The 22,912-nt window shown below is 48.9% G+C and overlaps 1 protein-coding gene across 1 annotated transcript; it reads left to right on the top strand.

Moving 5' to 3' along the window:
* The first annotated feature begins 14,388 nt into the window (after nucleotides 1-14,388).
* LOC121449570 (thyroid hormone-inducible hepatic protein-like) lies at nucleotides 14,389-20,307 on the top strand. Its single transcript, XM_041654096.1, has 2 exons — nucleotides 14,389-15,269; nucleotides 19,717-20,307. The coding sequence occupies exon 1, from the start codon at nucleotides 14,798-14,800 to the stop codon at nucleotides 15,248-15,250; it is 453 nt and encodes a 150-aa protein (XP_041510030.1). The 5' UTR covers nucleotides 14,389-14,797; the 3' UTR covers nucleotides 15,251-15,269; nucleotides 19,717-20,307.
* The last annotated feature ends 2,605 nt before the right edge of the window (nucleotides 20,308-22,912 follow it).

Raw genomic sequence — 22,912 nt, forward strand, 5'->3', positions numbered from 1 at the left:
TGTTTTGATGAGGGGAGAGAGCTATACTTATCTGAGAGCATCAGGACAAATATTTAGAATGTAGTTAGGCACTGTACTGGTTTCATAAAGTGGTAGGTGTCAGGCTCCCCTTGATCCACGAGTCTGGGGTGGTTAACTAGGTTTCCAGTAGCAGACATGGTTTCCTCCTTGTTTTGTGGCCTTAAAACCCAATTTGAGAGCTGTGGCTACTGCTAAAGGACAGATGCCACTAATTTTACCCTCGGGAATATTGTTCCACACTGCTCATCGTAGGGTTAGTCACCATAGCTGGGGAGGGTCACTGCTTGCTCCGATGGAACCGTCATGAAGATGTTTGTAAGCTGTTTTCTTGGAGAACGGCAACCCAAGATGCCCCAGGGGCAAAGCCCTGACCTGGCTCATAGCTGATGACCCCCGCTGCTATGGAGACAGGCAGTTTTCTGGTGAATTCAATTACTGGACTTCACAGTGAGAGCCAAGAGCGGGAGTTGGCCTCCTGCCAGAGACTTGGAGAAAATTCACTCCACAGGGAAAGCACCGGGCTCCTAGGGAGGAACCAATCTGGATTTTAGATGATTAAAACAATTTACCAAGGGTGGAATGGAGCTGAAATTCAAGATGACTCTGAGCAGGGTGGGGAGATGGAAGTTAGTGACACCCTGTCACGGAACATTTGAATCATGCGGTTTTAAAGGCACACATACATACGGGTGCACGTTTATTTCCTCACCTAGTCACACGGGATTTCCCCATGTCTTGAAGGATCTTTCTCTTTTCTTTTTCTTTATTTCTGTTTAGTCATCTGTTTACATATTTATGAAAGGGCCCTTACTATGTACCCTGGGCTGACTTCAAACTCCCACCCCTTCTGTCCCAGCCTTCCAAGAGCTGGGATTATGGGCATCTGCCCCTGCGCCTGGCACTGTACTGTTCTTGTCCTGCAAGTACGTGAACAGAGGACTTACCAAACCTGTGTCAACACTTTTTGGTGTTGATTTTTCGATGTGAGCGTTTCTCTTTGTAGCCCTGTCTGTCCTGAAACTCCCTCTGTAGACCAGGCTGGCCTCGAACTCACAGTGATCTGCCTACCTCTGCTTCCTGAGCCCTGGGATTAAAGGGGTGTACCACTACCACCTGGCAGCACTTCTATTTTTATTGCTTTTAATTGTGTGTGTGTGTGTCTGTGTGTGTCTTCAGGTGCCCACGGAGGGATCAGAACTCTGAGGAGCTAGGGTTACAGGCCTGTGTGAGCTGCTGGCGTGGGTGCTGGGGGATGAACCCCAGTCCTCTGTAAGAGCAGGACACACTCTTGACCACTAAGACATTTCCCCAGAACTTTATTATCTCTATTGAGACAGGGTTTCTCTGTGTAGCCCTGGCTGTCCTGGAACTCTCTGTAGACCAGGCTGGCCTCGGACTCAGAGATTCACCTCTTTCTGCCTCCTGAGTGCTGGAATTAAAGATATGTACCACCACGTCTGACCTCCTTATTTTTATTTGAAAAAAATATTGATTTGGGGCTAGAGAAATACATGATTAGTTCAGGAGCATACAGCACTCTTCCAGTGGACCTGGGTTTGATTCCCAGCACCTTGATCAGAGAGTCCCATCAGCTTACTACACCAATTCCTGGGGTGCGGGGCCTCTGGCCTCCTAGGTACATAACCCTCCTCACTATACACACACACACACACACACACACACACACACACACACACACACATATATATATATATATATTTCTTGGGTGTTCATGTTTTTGCCTGCATGTATGTCCTTATGAGGATATCAGATCCCCTGCACCTGGAATTACAGACAGCTGTGAGCTGCCATGTGGGCACTGGAATTTGAACCCGGGTCCTCTGGAAGAGCAGCCTGTGCTCTTAACTGCTGAGCCATCTCCCCAGGCCCACTAAATTTTTTTTTTTTTTTTTTTTTTTTGGTTTTTTGAGACAGGGTTTCTCTGTGGTTTTGGAGCCTGTCCTGGAACTAGCTCTTGTAGACCAGGCTGGTCTTGAACTCACAGAGATCCGCCTGCCTCTACCTCCCTAGTGCTGGGATTAAAGGCATGCGCCACCACTGCCCAGCTCCCACTAAATTTTAAAATAATAAAAATAAGTAAAATCTTTTAAACTAGAAACGTTATCTTTTGGTACACATATGTGGCGTGGGTGTGTGGGTGCGCATGCACCTACATGTGTGTTTGTGTGAGCACGAACGTGGAAGCCAGGGTGTCCGTATCCCTCTGAATTACTCCCCACCTTTATCCTTAGGCTTTGAGACAGGGTCTCATGTAGCTCAGGCTGGCCTTCAGTTCACTACAGAGCTGAGGATGACCTTCCAAAGTCCTGGCATTGCAGACATGTGCCACTGGGTGCCAGGGATTAAGCCCAGGTTTTCACACATGCTAGGCAAGCAAGCATTCTACCAATTGAGCTGAAAGGAAAAATAAAAAGGAATAAAAAGGAAGGACATGACGGCTCCTAGGTATGGTGGAGAAGATTTTTAGTAGATAAAAGGGGGATATAGCCAGAGGCAGGGACATCTGGGAGAGTCCAGAGTGGACATGACCTGAGCCATGTGAGGAGATGGGGGAGGGGAGAGCCAGACCAAGGGGCCAGGAGGGTGAGGGGTGGATGAAAAAGAACAGGTAATAAAAATGGTTGGATTATATAGGGAAGGGCAGCAGGGGGAAGGGAAAGGCCAGTGCTTGGGCTGGAGAAGTTTAGGGTAGGGGGCAGGGTATGCCAGCCATACCCTGTGACAGGTAGGGGTTGAGGGATGCAGGGAGAACCTGGTGGTCAGCATCCATTTTGACAAGTTAATGAACACCCCAGCAAGCCATTTTTTCCAAGTCCGAGACATAACATGAGCCCCAGCCCCAGCCCCAGCCCCAACTCTGCACCAACACTGTACCTATATGGCTGTGTTACATGAATCTGTCTTAAATGGATGAAGCTACATTTCATTTCTTCCTATTTTCTCCCTTTCCTTGTAGCGTATGCAGCAACGCAATCAGCATTCCTTATGTCTAAGTGCCTGTGCAGAGAGTGTGCACTTTTTTGAGGGCCTTATCCTGTTGCTAAATTACTAGGACTACTGCCCGGTGGTGGCACACGTCTTTAATTCCAGCACTCGGGAGGCAGAGGCAGGCGGATCTTTGTGAAGTTTGAGGCCAGCCTGGTCTACAAGAGCTAGTTCCAGGACAGGCTCCAAAGCTACAGAGAAACCTTGTCTTTGGAAAAGAAACAAAAAACAAAAAAAACCAACAACAGGGCTGGAGAGGTGGCTCAGCAGTTAAGAGCATTGCTTGCTCTTCCAAAGGTCCTGAGTTCAATTTCCGGCTACCACATGGTGGCTCACAATCATCTGTAATGAGGTCTGGTGCCCTCTTCTGGCCAGCAGGAATATAGGCAGACAGAATATTGTATACATAAAAAATAAATATAAAAAAAAAAACCCACCAACAACAAAAGTGAGTTTAAAGGCTACAAAGAGAAACTTTGTCTCAAAAGAAAAAAAGAAAAGAAAAAAATTCCTAGGACTGCTATGCCACCCTCTGGGGACACAGCGTGCGGACATCCCTGTTTCTGTTTTTGCCTCATGTTCTGGTACCACACAGACAATTGTTTTCACATCGGTTTATCTGGGCCAGAAGGATGGCTCTGTGGGTAAAGGTGCTGCCTTCAAGCCTCGCCATCTGAGTTCAGGACCCGGAAGAACCAATCCCTACAAACTGACCCTCACAGGGATGCACTGCAAGCCAGGTTGGCTGACAGCCAGACCAACAGCCAAGCCAAAGCTTTCCCCACCTGTCTCTAGTGATTTGCTGGATCTGCTGCAGGAGCATTCTTGTGGAGGACTCCAACGTCCAGGCCCACAGTCCTCCCCAGTGCCCACGCTTCCTTTTCCTCTCTTTTCTGTTTTCTCTTTCTCCCTTTAATTTTTTGTTTTAATGATTTTGCTTGGTTTGTGTGTGTGTGTATGGGGGGGGTGTTTTCTGATTGTTTGTTTGTTTGTTTGTTTCTTGTGACAGGGTCTCACTGTGTAGCCCTGACTGGCCTGGAACTTGATATGCAGACCAGGCTGCCTTTGAATTCACAGAGATCCGCCTGCCTCTGCCTCTCAAATGTGGCATTAAGAATGTGTGGCACCGGGGCTGGAGAGATGGCTTAGTGGTTAAGAGCTCTGGCTGCACTTCCAGAGGATCCAGGTTCGATTCCCAGCACCCACATGGTGCTCACAACTGTCTGTAGCTCAAGTTCCAGATCTGACATCCTCACACCAATGTACTTTTAAAATAAAGTTAAATAATTAAAAAAAGAAAAGAATGTGTGGCACCAATCCCAGAGAACCTAGACAATGATGAGGACCTTAAGAGAGACATTTGTGGATCTAATCTACATGGGAAGTAGAAAGACAAGATCTCCTGAGTAAATTGGGAGCATGGGAACCTTGCGGGAAGATAGAAGGGGAGGGGAGAGGTGCGGAGGGGAACAGAGAAAAATGTATGGCTCAATAAAAATCAATAAAAAAAATGTGTGTCACCAGGACTGGCTTCCCCTACTGCTTTAACTCTGGTCTTTGCCCGCCAGGCTCTTTTCTCTGTGTGTTCTGCCTCCCCCAAGCCCCTTCTCTGTCTCCTTCTCCTTTCACTGTGTTCTCCCTTGGATCCACCCTTCTTTCTTTTCCTTCCCTGCAGCTCCTTGTCCTCTCCTACCACTTCTGCGTGAGTCACTGTTTCTACAAGAGACCAGCCAGCCTGGGGAATTGGGAATTAAACGAAGGTGATCTTGCCTCTCCCAAGGCAGTGCTAACAGATTATAGAACGGAGAGCCAACCCAGCAGGACGTAGGCAGTCTGAGCTTCCAGGAGTCAGCTTGTCTGGAGGCTTTGTCACCCCGGCTTTATCACACCGTGTTGATGACTCATGAGGCACAGGGCAGTAGGGAGCGGACTTTCTCCACCTGTGTGGGTTTAAGATTCCAAACAGGGAGCCCAGCGGCACGGCAGGATCACCATGCTTCCTGCTGTGGGGCCTCGGGTCACAATGCTGAAGTGAGAGTGTTTTGGGACCCAAACTCACCAGAGGGTCTGAGGTGGGGTCAGTCATCTTTATGCTAAGGCTGGGTGTGCCGCCCCCATTTTAAATGCTCTGAAGCCCATTTCTGAGATGTTCTTCTTTCAAACCATCTCCAGAAGTCCTCTGTGGGCAGATAGGTGTGACGGCACTGTTTGTTTTACCCATAGGGTGCTCCTGTACCTGTGTGTGTGCGCGTGCGTGTGTGTATGTGTTTGCATGCGTGCACACACCTTAAATATCAGAAAACGATTAAACAAATGATGTCTCCTATTTTTTGATGTCTCCTATTAAGAATAATATTCATCCATTAAAGGGAATGAGGTATTCATAGAAGCATAGATGATTGATAACCAAGACTCATGAGAGGGAAGGGTGGGGAATTATTGCTTAATCTATCCAGATGGGTGTTTTGTTTTGTTTTGTTGAGATCAGAGTTCCCCATGTAGCCCATGTTGGTCTGAAAATCCTGGTCCTCCTGCCTCTGCCTCCTGAGTGCGGTGATTACAGGTGTGTGACCCCAGGCCCAGCTCGGGTGCCGAGCTTCTGTTTGGGGATCATTGTATGATATTTTGATGTCGTCAGCACACACACACAGACATACACACTCACCACATGGCAAATTAGTGTGCAGACTAACACGAAAGATATTCAAGGTGAAGTGGAAACCGAAACCAAGGCTAAGAAGTACCGCGTAAATTATAAAAGTGTGTAAGTGTGTTCGTGTGTGATCACAGAAAGGGCACATGTCACTTTCTTAGCAGTTATCAACGGATATGGGATTGGCTGGGCAGGCAAGGAAGGGTAGCATCCTTAGTGCAGAAGCACCTTGTGGGGACAACCTGGATCAGCTAGAGGACGTCAGGTGAGGGTCTTCCTGGAAGAGGAGACATTTTGGCTTCAAATGCCAAAAGATGGTCACCAATTGGAGAGGCAGAGATCTCAGAATGAGACCAGCTTTTCAGATGCCAGCTAGATTCCAGACCCCACGGAATATGGGAAGGTGGTTTCCTTAAACTTCTCTCTGTGGCGTTAGGAGACAGGCTGCTCCCTCTACTTTCTGGTTGGAAAGCCGTTGTAGGAACAAGCCAGGGGACCCTTGACGGTTCTCCAAAGAAATTTCCCCTCTAAGTTCCTAAGGGAGCTCAGGTTTCTCTCTGAGGTCAGAGGGTGGATTTTAGCTTTTTTTTTTTTTTTTTTTTTTTTTAATGAGTCCTGTGTCCTGGAGGCATGCTCTCCGCAAAGGCCCACAGCCCTGCGCGGCGGTGCCCTCTGTTGGCCGGAACCAGAGCGGCAGGCGCTCGCTCCTACTGTGCCTGGCTAAGGACAAGCCTGGTGGTTAGACAACAGATAGCCAGGATGGACTCTTACAACTATCGGAGCGCCAGTTCCACAGTGGGGGAGGAAAGATCTTGTCAGAAAATATGGCTGTTGGGAGTGAGGCTGGATTTGAGGAGTTAAGATAAAAAAGGGAAGATTGGAGTTCGGGAGAGAGCCACAGCCTTGCCAAATCCTGTGTGTATATATAGCCTTTGAGCTTTTTCTTTGGGCTGGTATTTCCACCTGGAATCAATCAGTCTCAATCGCTCTCTCTCCCTCTCTTCCCACCTCCCAACCCTTCCCCAACTCTGTTACAGAGCCTCACTAAATAGCCCAGGCTGTTCCTGAACTCGCGGCTTTCCTCTCTCAGCCTCCAGAGTGCTGGACGGCTAGGACAGCCGCACACACCATCACGTCTGGCTTTTTCTAAGCAGTGTTAAAAGTAGCAGATATTTATGACTATCAACGTGCCCATTTCTTAGCGTGATGCGCAAGACCTAGCAAATATAAAGTAACTATACTATTTTCTCCCCACCCCACCAAGTGATAGCTATTTAAATTAGTGGTTTTCATCGTGTGGTAAGTTCCTCTCATTTGAAATGCTGTAAACAGCCCTATGCTGGTACTAAACAAAAGCTCTAGCACTGAATTATACTCACCCCCTTTATTAAAGTATTTCTTTTTGTTTTATGTGCATGCGTGTTCTGCCTGTGTGAGCATGGATGTGTCATGTGCTTGCAGGCACGGAGCCCAGAGGAAGACATCAATCCCCTGGAGTTGGAGTTAGTCACAGATGGCCGTGAGCTAACACGTGGGGGCTGTGAACTGAACCTGGGTCCCCTGAAAAACTAGTCAATACTCCTAACCACTGAGCTATCTCTCTAGCCCCCCCTTTATTGCCATAGGGTCTCACTACATGGCCCAGGCTGACCTCCACCAGGCAATCCTCCTGCCTCAGCTTCTCAAGTGATGGGACTTGTGATACCAGACTAGCCCTGTGCAAGTTTCTATTTACTGCACATGTATATGATCATAGTTAAGGTAAAGATGCACGAAATCAGAAAAATTATACACACATTCTTTATTATATATACTATGCCACAAATACAGCTCATGGTGTGCAATACATGTGTATATATATGATATGTAGTATAATGTGTATGTGTGTGTGGATATGTACATTATGTGGAGGGAAGGAAAGAAGGGAGGAGGAAGAAACTGTTTCTCCCTTAACATTCTGCGTATAAGATCACCCCCAACTTTTCTTCATTGCTAAATCCACATAGTGAGAAATTCTTCTGGAATCTTTCCCAAGCTCCCAGGATAAGCAAGTACCTATCTCCATCTGCCTGTGCTTTGGGGTTCATCCGTTTCTGCTGAACTGGCACACTGGGTAGTGTGTTTGTCCGTCCTTCCCTGGCAGTCTCTGACTCTGAGCTTCCTGGGGTCTCAACTGTGAGTGTCTGGAAAGATGGAAGGACTTTTCTCCTACCACCTTCTCTTTTTTTGGGGGGAGGACCCTATTTTTTATTGATGTTTTTTGAGCTCTACATTTTTCTCTGCTCACATCCCTGCCTCTCCCCTCTCCTACCACCTTCTACCAGTGAGCAAGCAGGTGATTCTGAGTCCGGAAACATGTGGTGTGTGCGTATGTGTGTGTGCGTGCGTATATGTGTGAGCATGCGTGTGTGTGAGTGCGTGTGTGTGCGTATATGTGTGTGTGTGTGCGTGCGTGTATGTGTGCGCATGCGTGTGTGTGAGTGCATGCGTGCGTGCGTGCGTGCGTGTGTGCTCAGGCTGGAACTTAGCACGGAGAGGAGGTCAAGTCAGTTCACTGCTGGCAGGGAATAAGGCCAGGAAGGCCAGTGAGGCCACGATAAGGCTTTGAACTTTAACCAGCAGGTGGTTCTCTAGCTGGACTTTGCTCCTTGTTCTGTAGAGGTGACCTGAGAGCTAACGTAAGAGGATTGCAGCCACGCTAGCTTCTTCCTTCTCTTGTCTGCTGGCTTCAACGCAAAACTTCCCTTAAATAGGCTGTGAAATCAGAATTGGAAGAGATGAGAAGAATGGCAGGCATTATAATGACCCGAAAGGAGTCTGTCCCCTAGCCCCTGGGACTAAGATGGCTTACAGGCCAAAAGGGAATTAGGTTGCAGAAGGAATTAATATTCCTAGTCAGCAGGCTCTCAGACTGGGGGATCATCTGGGACTATCCAGGTGTGCTTGGTGTAAACAGGAAAGAAAGGGAGAGGGGGAAGGGAAAGGAGGCAACAGAGCAGTGGGAGAGAGGCCTTGACAGCGGATTCTAGCGGCTGGGAAAAGGCCACCAAGTGAATCCTCCCCCAACACCAGAATGGTCTACATCCTGGCTGACATCTTGATTTTAGGCCAGTGAGATCCATTCTTGAACTTAGACCTCCAAGACTGTAATGTAACAAATTGACCCGTGTCCCCCTGAGACATTAGATTTAGGGTAATTTATGACACAGAGATGTAAACTAACAGAGGAAGCCACGGGGGTTATTTTCAGAAAGGAGGAATGGGGTCCTCGCACCTCAAGACTGCCTACGAAGGGCAGAATTGTGCAGGAGTCTGGTCCCGCAGAACGGAGGCCCCAAAGGAAGAAGGCCGTTAGGATAGATAGGGACGCTCAAGGCCGGAAGTCTGAGAAGCCTCGGAAGAATGGCAACTATTGGCCAATCTTTGTTCCTGAGCTCCTGGATCCTTTCCTTTGCTTTTCGAGACAGAATTAGGTTGTATAGCTCAGGCTGGCTTTAAACTCCAGATCCTCCTGCCTCTAACTCTCAAGCGCTGGGAGGTGTGTGCCACCACCCCCAGCAAGTTTACAGATCCTATCTTGTTCAAGGTCTCTCATAACCAGCAATGACTCCTGCAAGCACTTGCCTAGAGAAGGCAAGGGCTCCCCAATCATTTTTCTGGACACTGGCTAGGGTCCTAGCTTAGGGACTGGCCCTGGGGTAAGACTGACAGTTCTCCTAAATACACACAACTCATTGAGAAAGGGGTTGACCAAGGCAGAGGATGCAGGTAGGCTATTTGGGTCCTGGGCATCCCGGATAAGCTCTCTTTGGCCAGTATTTCACTCAGAGGAGCCAAGCAAAAGCCTGTGGAGTGAAACAATGGAAGTCTAAAATAAATAAAAATAAATAAATAGGAACAAACAAACACCTGGAACACAGAGAAGCCGGATGTCCAGGCTTTTCCTTCATCACCTGTCCTTGTGGACCTCTTGAGAGATGGAGTCGGGAGACCAAATAATTCAAGGTCAGCCTTAGAATACAGGGAATTCCAAGCAAATGGGCTACACAAAACCCTGTTTAGATAAATACATAAGAGCTGGGCAGTGGTGGTGCATGCCTTTGATCCCAGCACTTGGGAGACAGAGGCAGGTGGATCTCTGTGAGTTCAAGGCCAGCCTGGTCTACAGAGCAAGTTTCAGGACAGCCAGGACTGTTATACAGAGAAACCTTGTCTCAAAAATAAGAAAGGAAAAAAATAAAGAGAGAGAGAAAAAGAGAGAGAAAGCGAAATAAAGAGGAAGAAAGGAAGAAAGAGAAAGAAAGACACACAAATCAATATATACCCTTCACCCTTTTGGTAAGCAGTAAGGAAACAGGATCCTGAACTGCAGGGCAGGGGAAGAGGAAAGATCTGCATGTTGCCTCCCAAGTGTTCCCAGAGAAGCACAAAACAGGGACAAGAATGGTATGGTGACAGGGTTTAGATAGTGATAAAGTTGAAGTTCTTCCAGTAGAGGAAGCAAAATGTGGCTGCGAATAGAAATTGGGGTCTCAGCTTCCTCATCGGTAGATTTTAGGGGCCGTGCGGCCAGACCACCATACAGTCCTGCAGCGGTGACGATTCCATGCTTGTGATGATGGAGCTGTGAGGGAGCACTCAGGAGGAGCACTCCTGCTCCACAGCCTCAGAAGCCCAGTGTGACCTGGGATCCTGGCCTGTGAGCCCATTGCATCAGCCACAGGAGGGACTGGTTTTTCCCAGAACTGGGGCAAAGGGGGCGGGGTTGGATGGGGGAAGTTGGGAGTGGGGCTGGATAGGAAGGCCTGCCAGCTTCCGGGGTCCACGCTGGTCAGGACTTCACACAGTGCCTAACAGTCCGCTGTCAGTAGGCTCTCTGAGCTGCATAGACTCACATTACAGCCAGCAGTGGAAAGAACCTGGAGCTCCTGATGTGACTGAGGTCTCCAGGGAAGGGTCTCTGTCCCCTTGTCAATAAACAGTCCTTAGACACTTGATGCCTCCATAGCCAGAAGACCTTTTTTTTTTTTTTTTTCAGCTTGAAAAATTGCCCCCTTTAGCCTAATTCTTCTGATTTCTAGGCAGGAGGTTGAGGCCTGCAGAGGCTTGTCATGTATGGACCCAGCCGTCCCTTTAAGTTTTGTGGGTGGTGGATAGCACACGTTCCTTGGTCTGGGTGCGTCCACTCTCCTTTTCCCGGGGATAACAAGTGTCTGGAGTTAGGCTGGACAGGATCTGAGAAGCCACATGGCTGCTTTCTGAACATTGGAGGCTGCTGCCCCGCTGGTGACGTGAGTGACCCGAGTGTGTTACCTTGCATCTCCCTGATGTACATCGCAAAGTAGACAGGATGGTGATGCAGGCAGATTGCATATGTCATCATGACTCTCCCCCAGATCTCAACCGCCTAGAGTGCTGTTAGGACACACAGGAGGCTCTGGGCTTCTCTAGGGCTCAGAGACACTGTGTGGGTTAAGCCACTGAGGGCAGGAGCAGGGCAGATCACAGATAGAAGGCCTCTGACCTTGGGGGGGGTGTACCCGCGTCAATGGAGGTCAAACTCAGGGCCTTGTACTGTGCCGAGATGCCATCTGCTACTAAGTTGTACCCTCAGGTATGGACTGCTGGACTCTGGACCTCACCAGTCAGGACTGGAGGGAACTGTCAAGGAAAACATCTAGGAGGTGGGGGTAGATGGCTCAGTAGGAGGATGCAGTGCCCAGGAAGATTCTAAGCCTTGATCTTAGCATGGTAGATGGTAGACGGGGAGGGGAGGAGAAAGAGAGAGAGAGATTCCTAGCGGCAGCCTGGGGCCCACAGACATTAGGTGACATGTGTATACATGTAGATACCATTTTTATCCTGGAAAAGCTGTCCCTCCCTTGGTCTGCAGTCGCCACCTGGGCTGGATGCCAGCTGAGGTTACTTGGGGTCTGGCAGCCTGGGTACCACTTGCTCGTCTTGCCCTGGCTCCAGATTCACATGGTGTTCCTGGCCAGGCCCTTGACCCCAGTGCCTCTGGTGCCAATTCAGTTGGTCCAGCTTGGAGCACTCAGGACAAGGTTATTCCAGGAGTCACATGGGCCAGCCTCAGTTTCTCCATGTGGTTGTCATCTTGGAAAGGAAGACTAGAGAAAGTCGTGTGTGTGTGTGTGTGTGTGTGTGAGAGAGAGAGAGAGAGAGAGAGAGAGAGAGAGAGAGAGAGAGAGAGAGAGAGAGAGAGAGATATCTTGGAATCCAGAGTTTCCCTGCTGCTAGGCAAGGGTTCTACTCTTTAGCACACGGCTGGGGAACTGAGCTAAATAAAGATTGAGGACCAGGCCAGCTTCCACACTTCCCTCCTTCCTAAGGGTCTCCAGGCGGCTTCGGTCCAGATAACTCAGATACGGCATCTGTGAGAGCAGGAACACTGCACCGCTGAAGAGACCCCGTTTCCCCTTCCAGCCTCTCCTCCTTCTCTAGAGCTAAACGGCCTGAATTCAGCCTTAGGACTACCGCGTGTCTCTGCGCATGCGCACGCGTGTATGGCGCGTGCAAAGCCAAAGCCCAACCTCGGGTGCCTTTCTTCAGGAGCCCTCCTGCCCTTTGAGAAAGAGGCTCTCTGGGACCTGGGGATCAGCAACTCTGCTTTCCAGCCCAGCAGCCCCAGGATTCTCCTGTTTTCATTTTCTCGCACTAACACACCCAGTTTTCTATGTGGGTTCTGGCGAGCAAACTCAGGTCCTCATGCCTGTGCCCCCAGCTCAGTCTGTCTTCTGATGTGACGCGTAGGCTGGTGACGTCCTATCCAGGGCTTTCTGGCTGTCGTGGAGATCGGAGGCCGTCTTGGTTAGTCATTTGCTGTCTGGGTGTTTCTGCAGCCTCCCCTCCCCCCATCCTGTGGCTCCCGTGTGTCCGTGCAGTTCATTTACTCACCGGATCGCCAGCCCACGTCCTCCTTTGCTGCTAATACACCCACTCATCCTACTCCTCTGCCTCGAACCCAGAACTGTGTCTGGGAATAGGCCAGCCTCAGGTGGGATTCAAATATGCACACAGAGGCAGAATACACCGTGAGGCGCACCGGGCAAGGGAGGCTACTCCTGTAATCACCGCACTCTGGAGGCAGAGACATGTGGATCTCTGAGTTTGAGGCCAGCCTGGTCTAGAGAGTGAGTTACAGGACAGCCAAAGCGACACAGAAAAACCCTGTCTCAGAAAACCAAACCAAAATAAGAACAAAACTGAGGCGCTAGGACCAGGCACTCGGGAGGAGCCCGTGGATCTACGGTGCGGAGGCACACAGTACAGACTCACCCTTGAGTTTTTTAACTGCAGCGGAAGAGGCCCAGGGATGACCTGGCCACTGGGTGAAAGAGGCAGGAGGCAGTCGTTCCAGAGGCTCCCGGGGCCCTTCTGGCCGTTCTCCATGCCACGCTGGAGACAGCTCTCCCAGGCCTGACCACAACAGAACACTCTGTTTGCCGGTCCTCCCTTGTGGCCCTGGGCTTGGGCACTAGGCAGAGGGTAATGCCCTCAGGGACCTGGATGTGGATTCAGAAGGGGTTACACAACCGGTACTGGAAAGTCTTTTCCTTTGGAGATTTCCAAACCGTTCAGTTTGCGGGTGCACGCCAGGGAGTCTTGCGGCACGGCAGCTGTGAGCAGCACCAGGGCCCCTAGGGATGAAGTCCTGTCTCATGACCTTAGGCTAGACCCATGATCAGCATCAACACGGGGAGAAGTTCTCTCCAGAAAGTGTAAAAACACATAACACATGAATATAGGGATAGAATGAATCAATAAAACATTTATTTTTTTTTCCTAGATAAGGTTTTTCTGTAGCTTTGGTGCCTGTCCTGGAACTAGCTGTTGTAGACCAGGCTGGTCTCAAACTCACAGAGATCCACCTGTCTCTGCCTCCTGAGTGCTGGGATTAAAGGCGTGCGCCACCACCATCCGGCAATAAAACATTTACTTAAAAGAGCACTTTTACTCTCACAGAGGACTTGGGTTTGAGTCCCAGCACCCACACAATGGCTCACAACTGTCTGTAACTCCAATTCCAGAGGTCAAATGCCCTCTTCTGACCTCTGCAGGCACCAGGCACACCTGCGGTGGGCCAGGCATACAAGCAGGCAAAGCACTCATACATATAAAATAAAATGTTTAGAAGTCAACAAACCAAAGACCTCATTTACTTAATTCTGTCTATTTACTTATTATTTTTGTGGTGCTGTGATCAAATCCACAGCCCCTACCTGTCATGGATTCTATCACTGAGCTACATCTCCTAACCCTGGATTAATTTTGATTTTAGTTGTTTTTTCTGAGGCAACATTTTCCTTCATAGCCTAGGTTGGCCTGGAACTCATTATATAACCCAGGCTGGCCTCAAACTGGTGGTGAGCCTACTGCCCCAGCCTCCTGAGTGTTGGCATTATTGGAAAATCCTTTAACTTAACATTCATTTTGAAAAACTGTTCTTTCCCAATTCAGTTTAGCCAACAGCTTGATGTCAAGTCTCTAACTACTGACTGATCTGGGCTGCACTGGGCTAATGTGTCCTACAAAGCAGTTCTGTCACCGACAAGGGCTTGGTGGAAAATTACCGCAGAGAGGACTGTTAGGGTTACGCATGGTAACACCCACTATGACTGGGCTTCTGGGCTGTTTCAGAGCTCTTTGTCTTGTATCAAGCTGTTCCATTTCAGGATTTTGTTCCTGTTCTTTTCACAGCCAGTTTACCTGGATTGAAGAAGTGAGCTCTGCGCATTAGGAGGGGAGCAAGCGGCAAAGAGGCAGCTTGACTTCAGGTAACCTAAAAGAGCTATTGATTGCCTGCCCTCGAGTGTTCCGGCTGCCAAGGGGACAAAGCTTCCCTTTAGCTGGCTGGGCCAGCTGCTGAAGGAAGAGCTGGCCTCTCACTGAGGCGATCATGCAGACCCGAAATGACAAGCAGAAGGCTAGATGGATCACCTGATGTAGACACTGGGGACCAAACTCTGGGATTGGCTTAAACCAGGGCTGTGTTGCTCCAATGGTTGGGTTTTGGCATCCTGACAATCTGCTGACTGCTCAAAAGCCTGGAAATAGCGCCGGGGCAGTCTGTTGTACTCCTTGGGAAAGAAAGCAGCCATGCAAGTGCTAACCAAACGCTACCCCAAGAACTGCCTGCTGACGGTCATGGACCGGTACTCTGCGGCGGTGCGGAACATGGAGCAGGTGGTGATGATCCCCAGCCTCCTGAGGGACGTGCAGCTGAGCGGGCACCGGGGTTCCGTCCGGGAGGGAGCTCCGGATCTCTACACCTACTTCACCATGCTCAAGACCATCTGCGTGGAAGTGGAGCACGGGCTGCTCCCGAGGGAGGAGTGGCAGGCCAAGGTGGCCAGTGGCGAGCCCAGCGACCCTGAGAATGAGGCCTCCGAGGCAGAGGAGGCTGATGAGGAGAGGCTTGCCGGGGAGCTGGACCTAGAAGCTCAGTTCTATCGGCATTTCTCCAGCCTCCATCACATCCTTACCCACCTCACCCGGAAAGCCCAGGAGGTGACAAGGAAGTACCAGGAAATGACGGGACAGGTCCTGTAGGCCTCCAGCTCTAAGGAAGGTAATGGTGGCCATGCCAGCAGGTTATAATCCATGCAGGGGCACGAGGGAGGAGATGAACAGTGGTATAACTCAGTAGAAGGGGGCCAGGTGAGCGCTCACGTCAAGGGTATTGGGGTTATCAAGTGGGGGGACCCAGAATTGGCCTCCTTAGCATTGTCCCCCAGTATTGATAAGCAATGACTGTGAATTCCTACAGAGAACAGCCTGTGTACATCTATGTAGAAAGTAGTCTATGAACACATCCCTCCTGAGTACATGGGCGTGTGTATGTGTGTGTGTGTGTATGTGTGTGCATGTGACTATGCACACATCCCTCCTGAGTACATGGGCATCTGTGTGTGTGTGTGTGTTCACTGTGGATTTGTTAGTAAACACATGAATGTTTGTAGATTAGCACTTGAACGAGTCTATTCTCAAGGTTACCCCAACCCCAGAAAGGGTTTCTCTGTGTAGTCCTGGCTGTCCTGGAACTTGCTTTGTAGACCAGGCTGGCCTCGAACTCACAGAGATCTGTCTGCCTCTGCCTCCTGAGTGCTGGAACTAAAGCTGTGTGCCACCATGCCCAGCTTTCAAGGTCAACTTTTAAAAAAGCTTTTAAATTATTTATTGTCTTTTAGAGTGTGTTTGTGTGTGACGGCATACATGGGAAGGTCTGAGGACAACTTGCGGGGGTCAGTTATCTCCTTCCACCATGTAGACTTTGGTGGCAGGCACCTTCATCTGTTGGGCCATCTGGCTGGCCCTTTCATAAAGTTAGCATTATTCCTGTGTGTGTACATGATGTGTGCTGTGAACAAGTGTGCTCTAGTGTGTGTGGAAGGCAGAGGATCTTGTGGTTGAGTAAGTACTCCTTCCACCTTTCCTAAAGTCACAACTACTTTTCCTCCTTCTCCTCTTCCTTTTTTTCCCCCCTTGAGAGAGGGTTTCTATGAAGCCCTGGTTGTCCTGGAATTTGCTATGTAGACCAGGCTGGTCTGGAAACTCAGATTCTCTCCTGCCTAAGAGTGTCCGAGTACCAGGATTAAAGTCATACCACACCATGCTCAACTTCAAAGTCAGCTTCTTTAAAAATCTGGTTATGGGGGCTGGAGGGACGGCTCAGTGGTTAAGAGCACTGACTGTTCTTCCAGAGGACCTGGGTTTGATCCACAAATGGCAGCTAACAACTGTCTGCAACACCGTTTCCAGGGGACCCAAGGCAAAACACCAATGTACATAAAATAAAAATAAATAAATTTTAAAAAGGAGAGAGAAAGGGTCTGGAATAAGCATTAAAGTAAACTTTTAAAATATAAGTAAATAAAAGTCTGATTATAGGTATTGACAGTCCCCAGAGTTGGGACACATCCTACACATATAATCCCAGGGCATATACCACCCACTAAGGCCATCCACAAATCCTAAGACCTCTCCTGCCATGAATTAGTATCTCTTTTTTGGCGGGGGGGGGGGAGGGGGGGTTTCGAGACAGGGTTTCTCTGTAGCTTTGATGCCGGTCCTGGAACTAGCTCTTGTAGCCCAGGCTGGCCTTGAACTCCCAGAGATCCTCCTGCCTCTGCCTCCGAGTGCTGGGATTAAAGGTGTGCGCCACCACCGCCCGTCTGAATTAGTATCTCTTTTGCACGAAGTGCCAACATGGCTCCCAATTGCTGTATAATTCCCGTATAAACCTACCAAGTGAAAGCAGCTTTTAGGTTTTGATTATTTTTATGTTTCAGAGACAGGGTCTCATCTCACTATGCTGTCCAGGTTGGTCTTAAACTTGCCGCCCTCCTGCATGTCCCTCAGATCCTGTCAAAGATGAGGTTATTGTTTTCACTATGCAGGTGAAGATCCTAACCAGCTGTGTTTGTGTGTGCACGATGATTCCTATGTGCACGAGCCCACGCTGGCCTTTCCTGGCACACAGGGTGAGGCTGCTCATGGTGGTCCTGAGACTGGCAGGGAGAAGTCAGACTGCAGCGTCCGCTGGCTTTGACCGTGGGCTACCTGCCAGCTCCATCTCAGTCCCTTAGTTAGCACTGAGACTAGATTTGTACCTCCAGGGTGGGCGAGATGGCTGGGCAGGTAGACACCTGCCACCAAGTCTGACAACCGGATTTGATCCCTGGGACTCATACAGTGGAAGAGGGGATCGACTTCTACCAGGTGTCCTGCCCCCCCCCCCCCCCCCCGTGTGCGCATTGCCTTCCCCGTTTCCTAATAAGGAAGTTGACGTGGGAGAGCTGAGTGACCATCTGAAGTCATGTAGGTAGGAAAGGGACAAGAGCCAGAGGAGACATGGTGTGCTCCTTGCGCTCAGAGTCAGAGTTAGAACTGGGAGTCCCAGAGCAACTCCAAAAAGCCCAAACCTAGGATGGGTGGTGGTGGTGCACACCTTCAATCCCAGCACTCAGGAGGTAGAGGCAGGCAGATCTCTGACTTCAAGGCCAGCCTGATCTACAGAGTGGGTTCCAGGACAGCCAGGGCTACACAGAGAAACCCTGTCTAGAAAAGTAAAAACAAAACCCCCAAACAAGCAAACAAAACCCCCAAACATCACCCAGCAAGCAAACAAACAAAAAGCAAGTCTGACCCAACTTTGAGCTGAGGGTTCTTCCCAGAACCATTCTCTGTCACCCTGGAAAGCTAGGGACCTCAGGGATCAGACAGAAACTCTGCTCCGGGCACTTTCTCCACCTCAAACATGACCTGTTTCCTCAAGCCTCTCTCCCTGTCCCCTTGAGTCTTCCTGGGCTACCTTCCAAAGGCGCTCTTTGAACACAACTAGGCTGGAGCCTGGGGGAAGAGGGCGGGCTGAGCCTCAATTCCTGCTCACCGATCATCACTGAAGGGCTGTGGGGCTGTGGGGCATTACGGCAATACTTTGTTTGTTTTTCCTCTGCAGGTCAGCAGTAGTAAAGCAATGACTGGCATTTGAATAGTGTTTAAATCCCCTGCATATTAATTATTCAATGAATTATCATTACTTAAATATTTTGCTACTATTGCATGGTTGGGGATTTAGCTCAGTCATTCAACACTTTGCCCAGCAAGCCGAAGACCCCAGGGTTTGCTCCTCAGCCTCAGCCCGCCTCCTGGTGGGTGGGGGGGATGTTTTATTATTGGTGTGTGTGTGTGTGTGTGTGAGAGAGAGAGAGAGAGAGAGAGCGCACGCATGTGTGTGCGCACGCACAAGCAGAAGCAGGCTTCTGTGCTGGAGAACAACTTTTGGAAGTTGGCCTGTCCTTCCACCAAGGGTTCCAGAGTTCAAGGTCAGGCCATTCAGGATTGCTGCCAGTGTTCTTAGCTGCTAAGCCATCTTGCTGGTCCATATATTTTTATTACCTCTTATAGAAAGAAACTGGAGATCTGCTAGGCACGGTGGTTCATGCCTATAATTCTAGCATTTGGGAGGTAGAGGCAGGAGGACCAGAAGTTCAAGGCCACCCTAGGCTACACAGCACGCTTGAGGTCACCCTGTGCTACACAAGTCCCTGTCTCAAAAACCAAACCAAACCAGCCAAATAAACAAACAAAAGTGCTGGAGGACTAAGAATTCAGTTTTCTGTTCTTTAGAGCAATAAAGCCTGCAGCCTATGGTGGAAATGGGAATTGGGGGCAATGGAAGGGGTAGAAACCACATTCTCCAACTAATGGAACAGCTTTGAAAATCTGGGCTCTTCTCTTAGCTCCACTATTGCCTGCTATGGTACCCTGGGCCTATTTGGAGTCTTGCTGCTTCTCGGCTTCTGCTAACAGGATGCAGAGGAGAAAATACCAGCAGCCCTGCTCTCGGCTCGTCTGCTAGCCCTTAATGCCTAAGGCTTGCAGTGCTACCAGCTTTCTCTCTCTTTCTCTCTCCCCCTCTCTCTTCCCCCCCCTCCCTTTCTCTCTCCCCCTCTCTCTCTCCCTCCCTTCTTTCCTCCTTTTTTTTCTCTGTAGCTTTGGAGCCTGTCCTGGAACTAGCTTTCGTAGACCAGGCTGGCCTCAAACTCTTGATTCATGAACCCATAGGGAGTCATATAACTGATTTTATTTTTTATATTTATTTATTTTATTTATTATGTATACAATATTCTGTCTGTGTGTATGTCTGCAGGCCAGAAGAGGGCACCAGACCTCATTACAGATGGCTGTGAGCCACCATGTGGTTGCTGGGAACTGAACTCAGGACCTTTGGAAGAGCAGGCAATGCTCTTAACCACTGAGCCATCTCTCTAGCCCCCCTGATTTTATTTTATTTATTTATATGTTGAGACAGGGTTTCTCTGTGTCACTGCTCTGGCTGTCCTGGAACTTACTCTGTAGGCTGGCCTCGAACTTACAGAGACACAGAGATCCACCTACCTTGGTCTCCCAAATGCTGGGACTAACGGTGTGAGCCACCACCACCCGGCTTGATTACATTCTTTTTTCTTTTCTTTTCTTTGACATTTGGCTTTTGAAACATTTCCACTCTACAGATCAGTTTACTGGAGAGAGGGGGCTCTGATGAAGACTCAATGGCCCATCACCCTGAGACCAGAAAGGAAGACCCGGACCCAGCTGGATGTGAAGGGGACTTGTATCTCTGGGGTGTTTCCCCACCTCCAGCTGATTGAGTTTGTGGACTCAGTTGCAGGCTCACCTTTAAGAAGTTTGTTATGATTCCCAGTTTCTCTTCCTTAGCAGTGTGAGGTGGTGACTGAGCTTCACAAGGCAATGATCAGTATAAAGCAAAGACGTTAGCGATGCAACCTCTCGGATGTCATTTAGTGCCTGGTGTCACAAGTTATCTATCCCCTGGGGCCCACATTCCTTCACGTAAAGAGCAGGGACGCTGCACCTACCTCACAAGGAAACACGGAATCAAAAGCCCCGGGCATGTGCCCACATCCTACCCGCCGGCGTTTCTCCTAACCTCCTTGGAGCACGTGCTGTCTGGAGCTCCTGCTTCTCACCCCAGGAAGAGGCTGAGGTAGTTGAGTGTGTGGGATGAGCTCCTCACCCTGCTGGATCTGATGAGGCTGAGCACAGGTGACCTATGAACCTATTTATTGCAGTAACAATTAAAAAGAAAAAAAAAGATGGCGTGTTGGTGTCTTTTTTAAAAACATTTTATGTACTTTTAATTTTCACAAGTATACCCACCCCTGAACACCAAATTCATCTGAAACAATTGCCCAGAAGCAATTTCTTATATTCGTACTGTTACCTAATTTGAAATCAGGTACCCACCAATTTTACTCACTTCTGAAACCTAATCTGATTAGATACAGGTCTGTAGAGAAAAAAGGGTTTGGACAGCATTTGGATCCGATGCGTCTCTCTGGAGGCAGAGACAGGAGGGTCTCTGTGAGTTCCAGGGAAGTCCAAGCTATACAAGACCTGTAGCAACAAAGACCTTCTGCCTGCCTTCTAGTGGCGATGCTGACCTGTCTTCTAGTGGTGATGCTCCAACCGACTATGGTAGCTACTGGCTGTCTTTTCCAGCGCGGTCCATCTAGGTGCAAATTCAATCTGTCCCGTTGAATCTTCCCAAACCCCGCTCTGTATTGTTACAGAGAGAGCTCAGAAATTCAAACCTGTTGTTCTTATTAAAAACATATAAGGGGGCCTGGCAAGATGGAGCAGTGGGGAAGGATGCTTGCCACCAAGCCTGAAGACCTGAGCTGGATCACTGGAACTTATGTAAAGAGGGGATCGATTCCCACAAGTTGTCCAACACACCTGCCATGGCATGAGCACATGCCCTAAATATAAAACACAAAACAAAACCCTTTGGTGACCCAAGAGTGACGTCTTAATCCTAGTGTTTGGATGGACAAACTGAGGCAGGAGATCAAAGCACACAGTCCACTGGGCTACATAGGTGCAGTAATAAGGACGGCGGGGCATCGTCCCCAACACCCCAGCCGCCTGCTCGGCTAGCTTATGCCCGAAATAACAACACACAAACTGTATTCATTTAAACACCGCTTGGCCCATTCTCTTCTGGGCTAATTCTCACATGTTAATTTAGCCCATTTCTAATCATCTGTGTTGCGCCCCTAGGTGCGCTTACCGGGAAGATTCTAACCTATGTCCATCCTGGGTCGGAGCTTCTTAGCGTGCGTCTGCCCAGGAGCCAGGAGCATGGCGTCTCTCTCAGGCGTCTGCTCCCGAGAGGACAGCGGTCGAGTCTGAGCTCACTTCCTCTTCCTCCCACCTATCCTCTAACCAATAAAATGGGCCAGGGCAGTTCCTTTATTAGCCAATGACCTTCCTCCATCACATAGGAGTGAGGGCTCAGAAAATCCCAAACCTATTAAACACTCTGGTAGCTTCCCAGGACTCACTGGGATCAAGTTGAAATCTCTTTGTGTGGCACAAACCCTCCATAATCTCGCTTATTTTGTACCCTCCTTGCACCAGAAGAGAAGCTGGGGGATGTTGGTGAAGGTCAGACACTATCTCAGGCTTTTCAAAGTAAATTGTCTTTACTATTCAAGTTCACGGCTGTAGTATTCTAAAGCAGCCACAAGCAATACATAAACAAATGAACATGGTTGCTTTCTAATAAAACTTTATCAATACTGGGGCTTCAGACGTAGTTCAGTTGGTAGAGTTCTTGCTCAGCATACATGGCTTCAGTTCCCAACGCCGTATAAATTGGGTGCCATACAGAACATCCATAAATCCAGCACCGGGGAGGTAGAGACAGAAGGAACAGAAGTTTAAGGTCATCTTCGACTACATAGTGAGTTCAGAGTCATCCTGGACTAGAGACCTTGCTTCATGAAAACAACCCTCCCAGAGCTTTATCAGCAGTCAGCCAAATCTGATCCACGTGCTAGTTTTTGTTTTATTTTTTGTATTGCTAGGACCAGCGCCTTGTAGCTGCTAGAAAGCATTCTACCGTAGATATACTCTACTGAGCTATATCCACAGCCTCTAAACTTAGAAATATTCCAACTGGGGGCTGAAGAGATGGCCCAACAGGCTGTTCCTCCAGAGGACCAGTGTTTGATTCCCACCACCCACACAGTGGCTCACAGCCATCTCTCACTCCAGCTCTAAGAGGATCCAGGGCCCTCTTCCAGACTTGTGCATGCGCTGTGCACATACATACATGTAGGCAAAAACACCCCATACATAAAATTAACAAATTAATTAATATGAAAAAGTAAGATCTGTGCTGATACTAATAAACTGTTTAAAACACATTTCACCTGGAGGGGGGCTAGAGATGGTTCCGCTCTTAAGATCACTGGGTTCAATTCCTAGCACAAGTGTCTGTAACTCCAGGTGAAGGGGATCTGCACCCTTTCCTGCCTCTGAAGGTACCCACTCTGTGCACAGACACACATGCAAACAAAACAACAAAATACATAAAAATAAATTAGTCTTTAAAAAAAAATTCTTTCAAATGGGCTGGTGAGATGGCTTAGGGGCTAAAGGTACTTGCTGCCAAGCCTAGAAACCTGAGTTTGATCCCTAGGACTCACGTGGGAGAAGAGAGGATTCCTGCATGTTCTTTTCTGACCTTCAGATGCTCACAGAATACACAGGATAAATAAATGTACAATATTTAATGAAGGCAGAGTTCCCCTGTGCCGGCAGCCACTCTCAAATAACCACCCAGAGTCTTAATATAAATGCTTAGCCAATAGCTCAGGCTTGTTACTAGCTTTTTTCTTT

This window comes from Microtus oregoni, unplaced genomic scaffold (assembly GCF_018167655.1).
Source record: "Microtus oregoni isolate MIOR12 unplaced genomic scaffold, Mior012 000000F_ref0000247, whole genome shotgun sequence".
NCBI classification, from domain to species: domain Eukaryota; kingdom Metazoa; phylum Chordata; class Mammalia; order Rodentia; family Cricetidae; genus Microtus; species Microtus oregoni.

What these genes read in the sequence shown, in the direction of transcription:
- LOC121449570 (XM_041654096.1), top strand. Translation starts at nt 14,798, where the DNA reads ATGCAAGTGCTAACCAAACGCTACCCCAAGAACTGCCTGCTGACGGTC.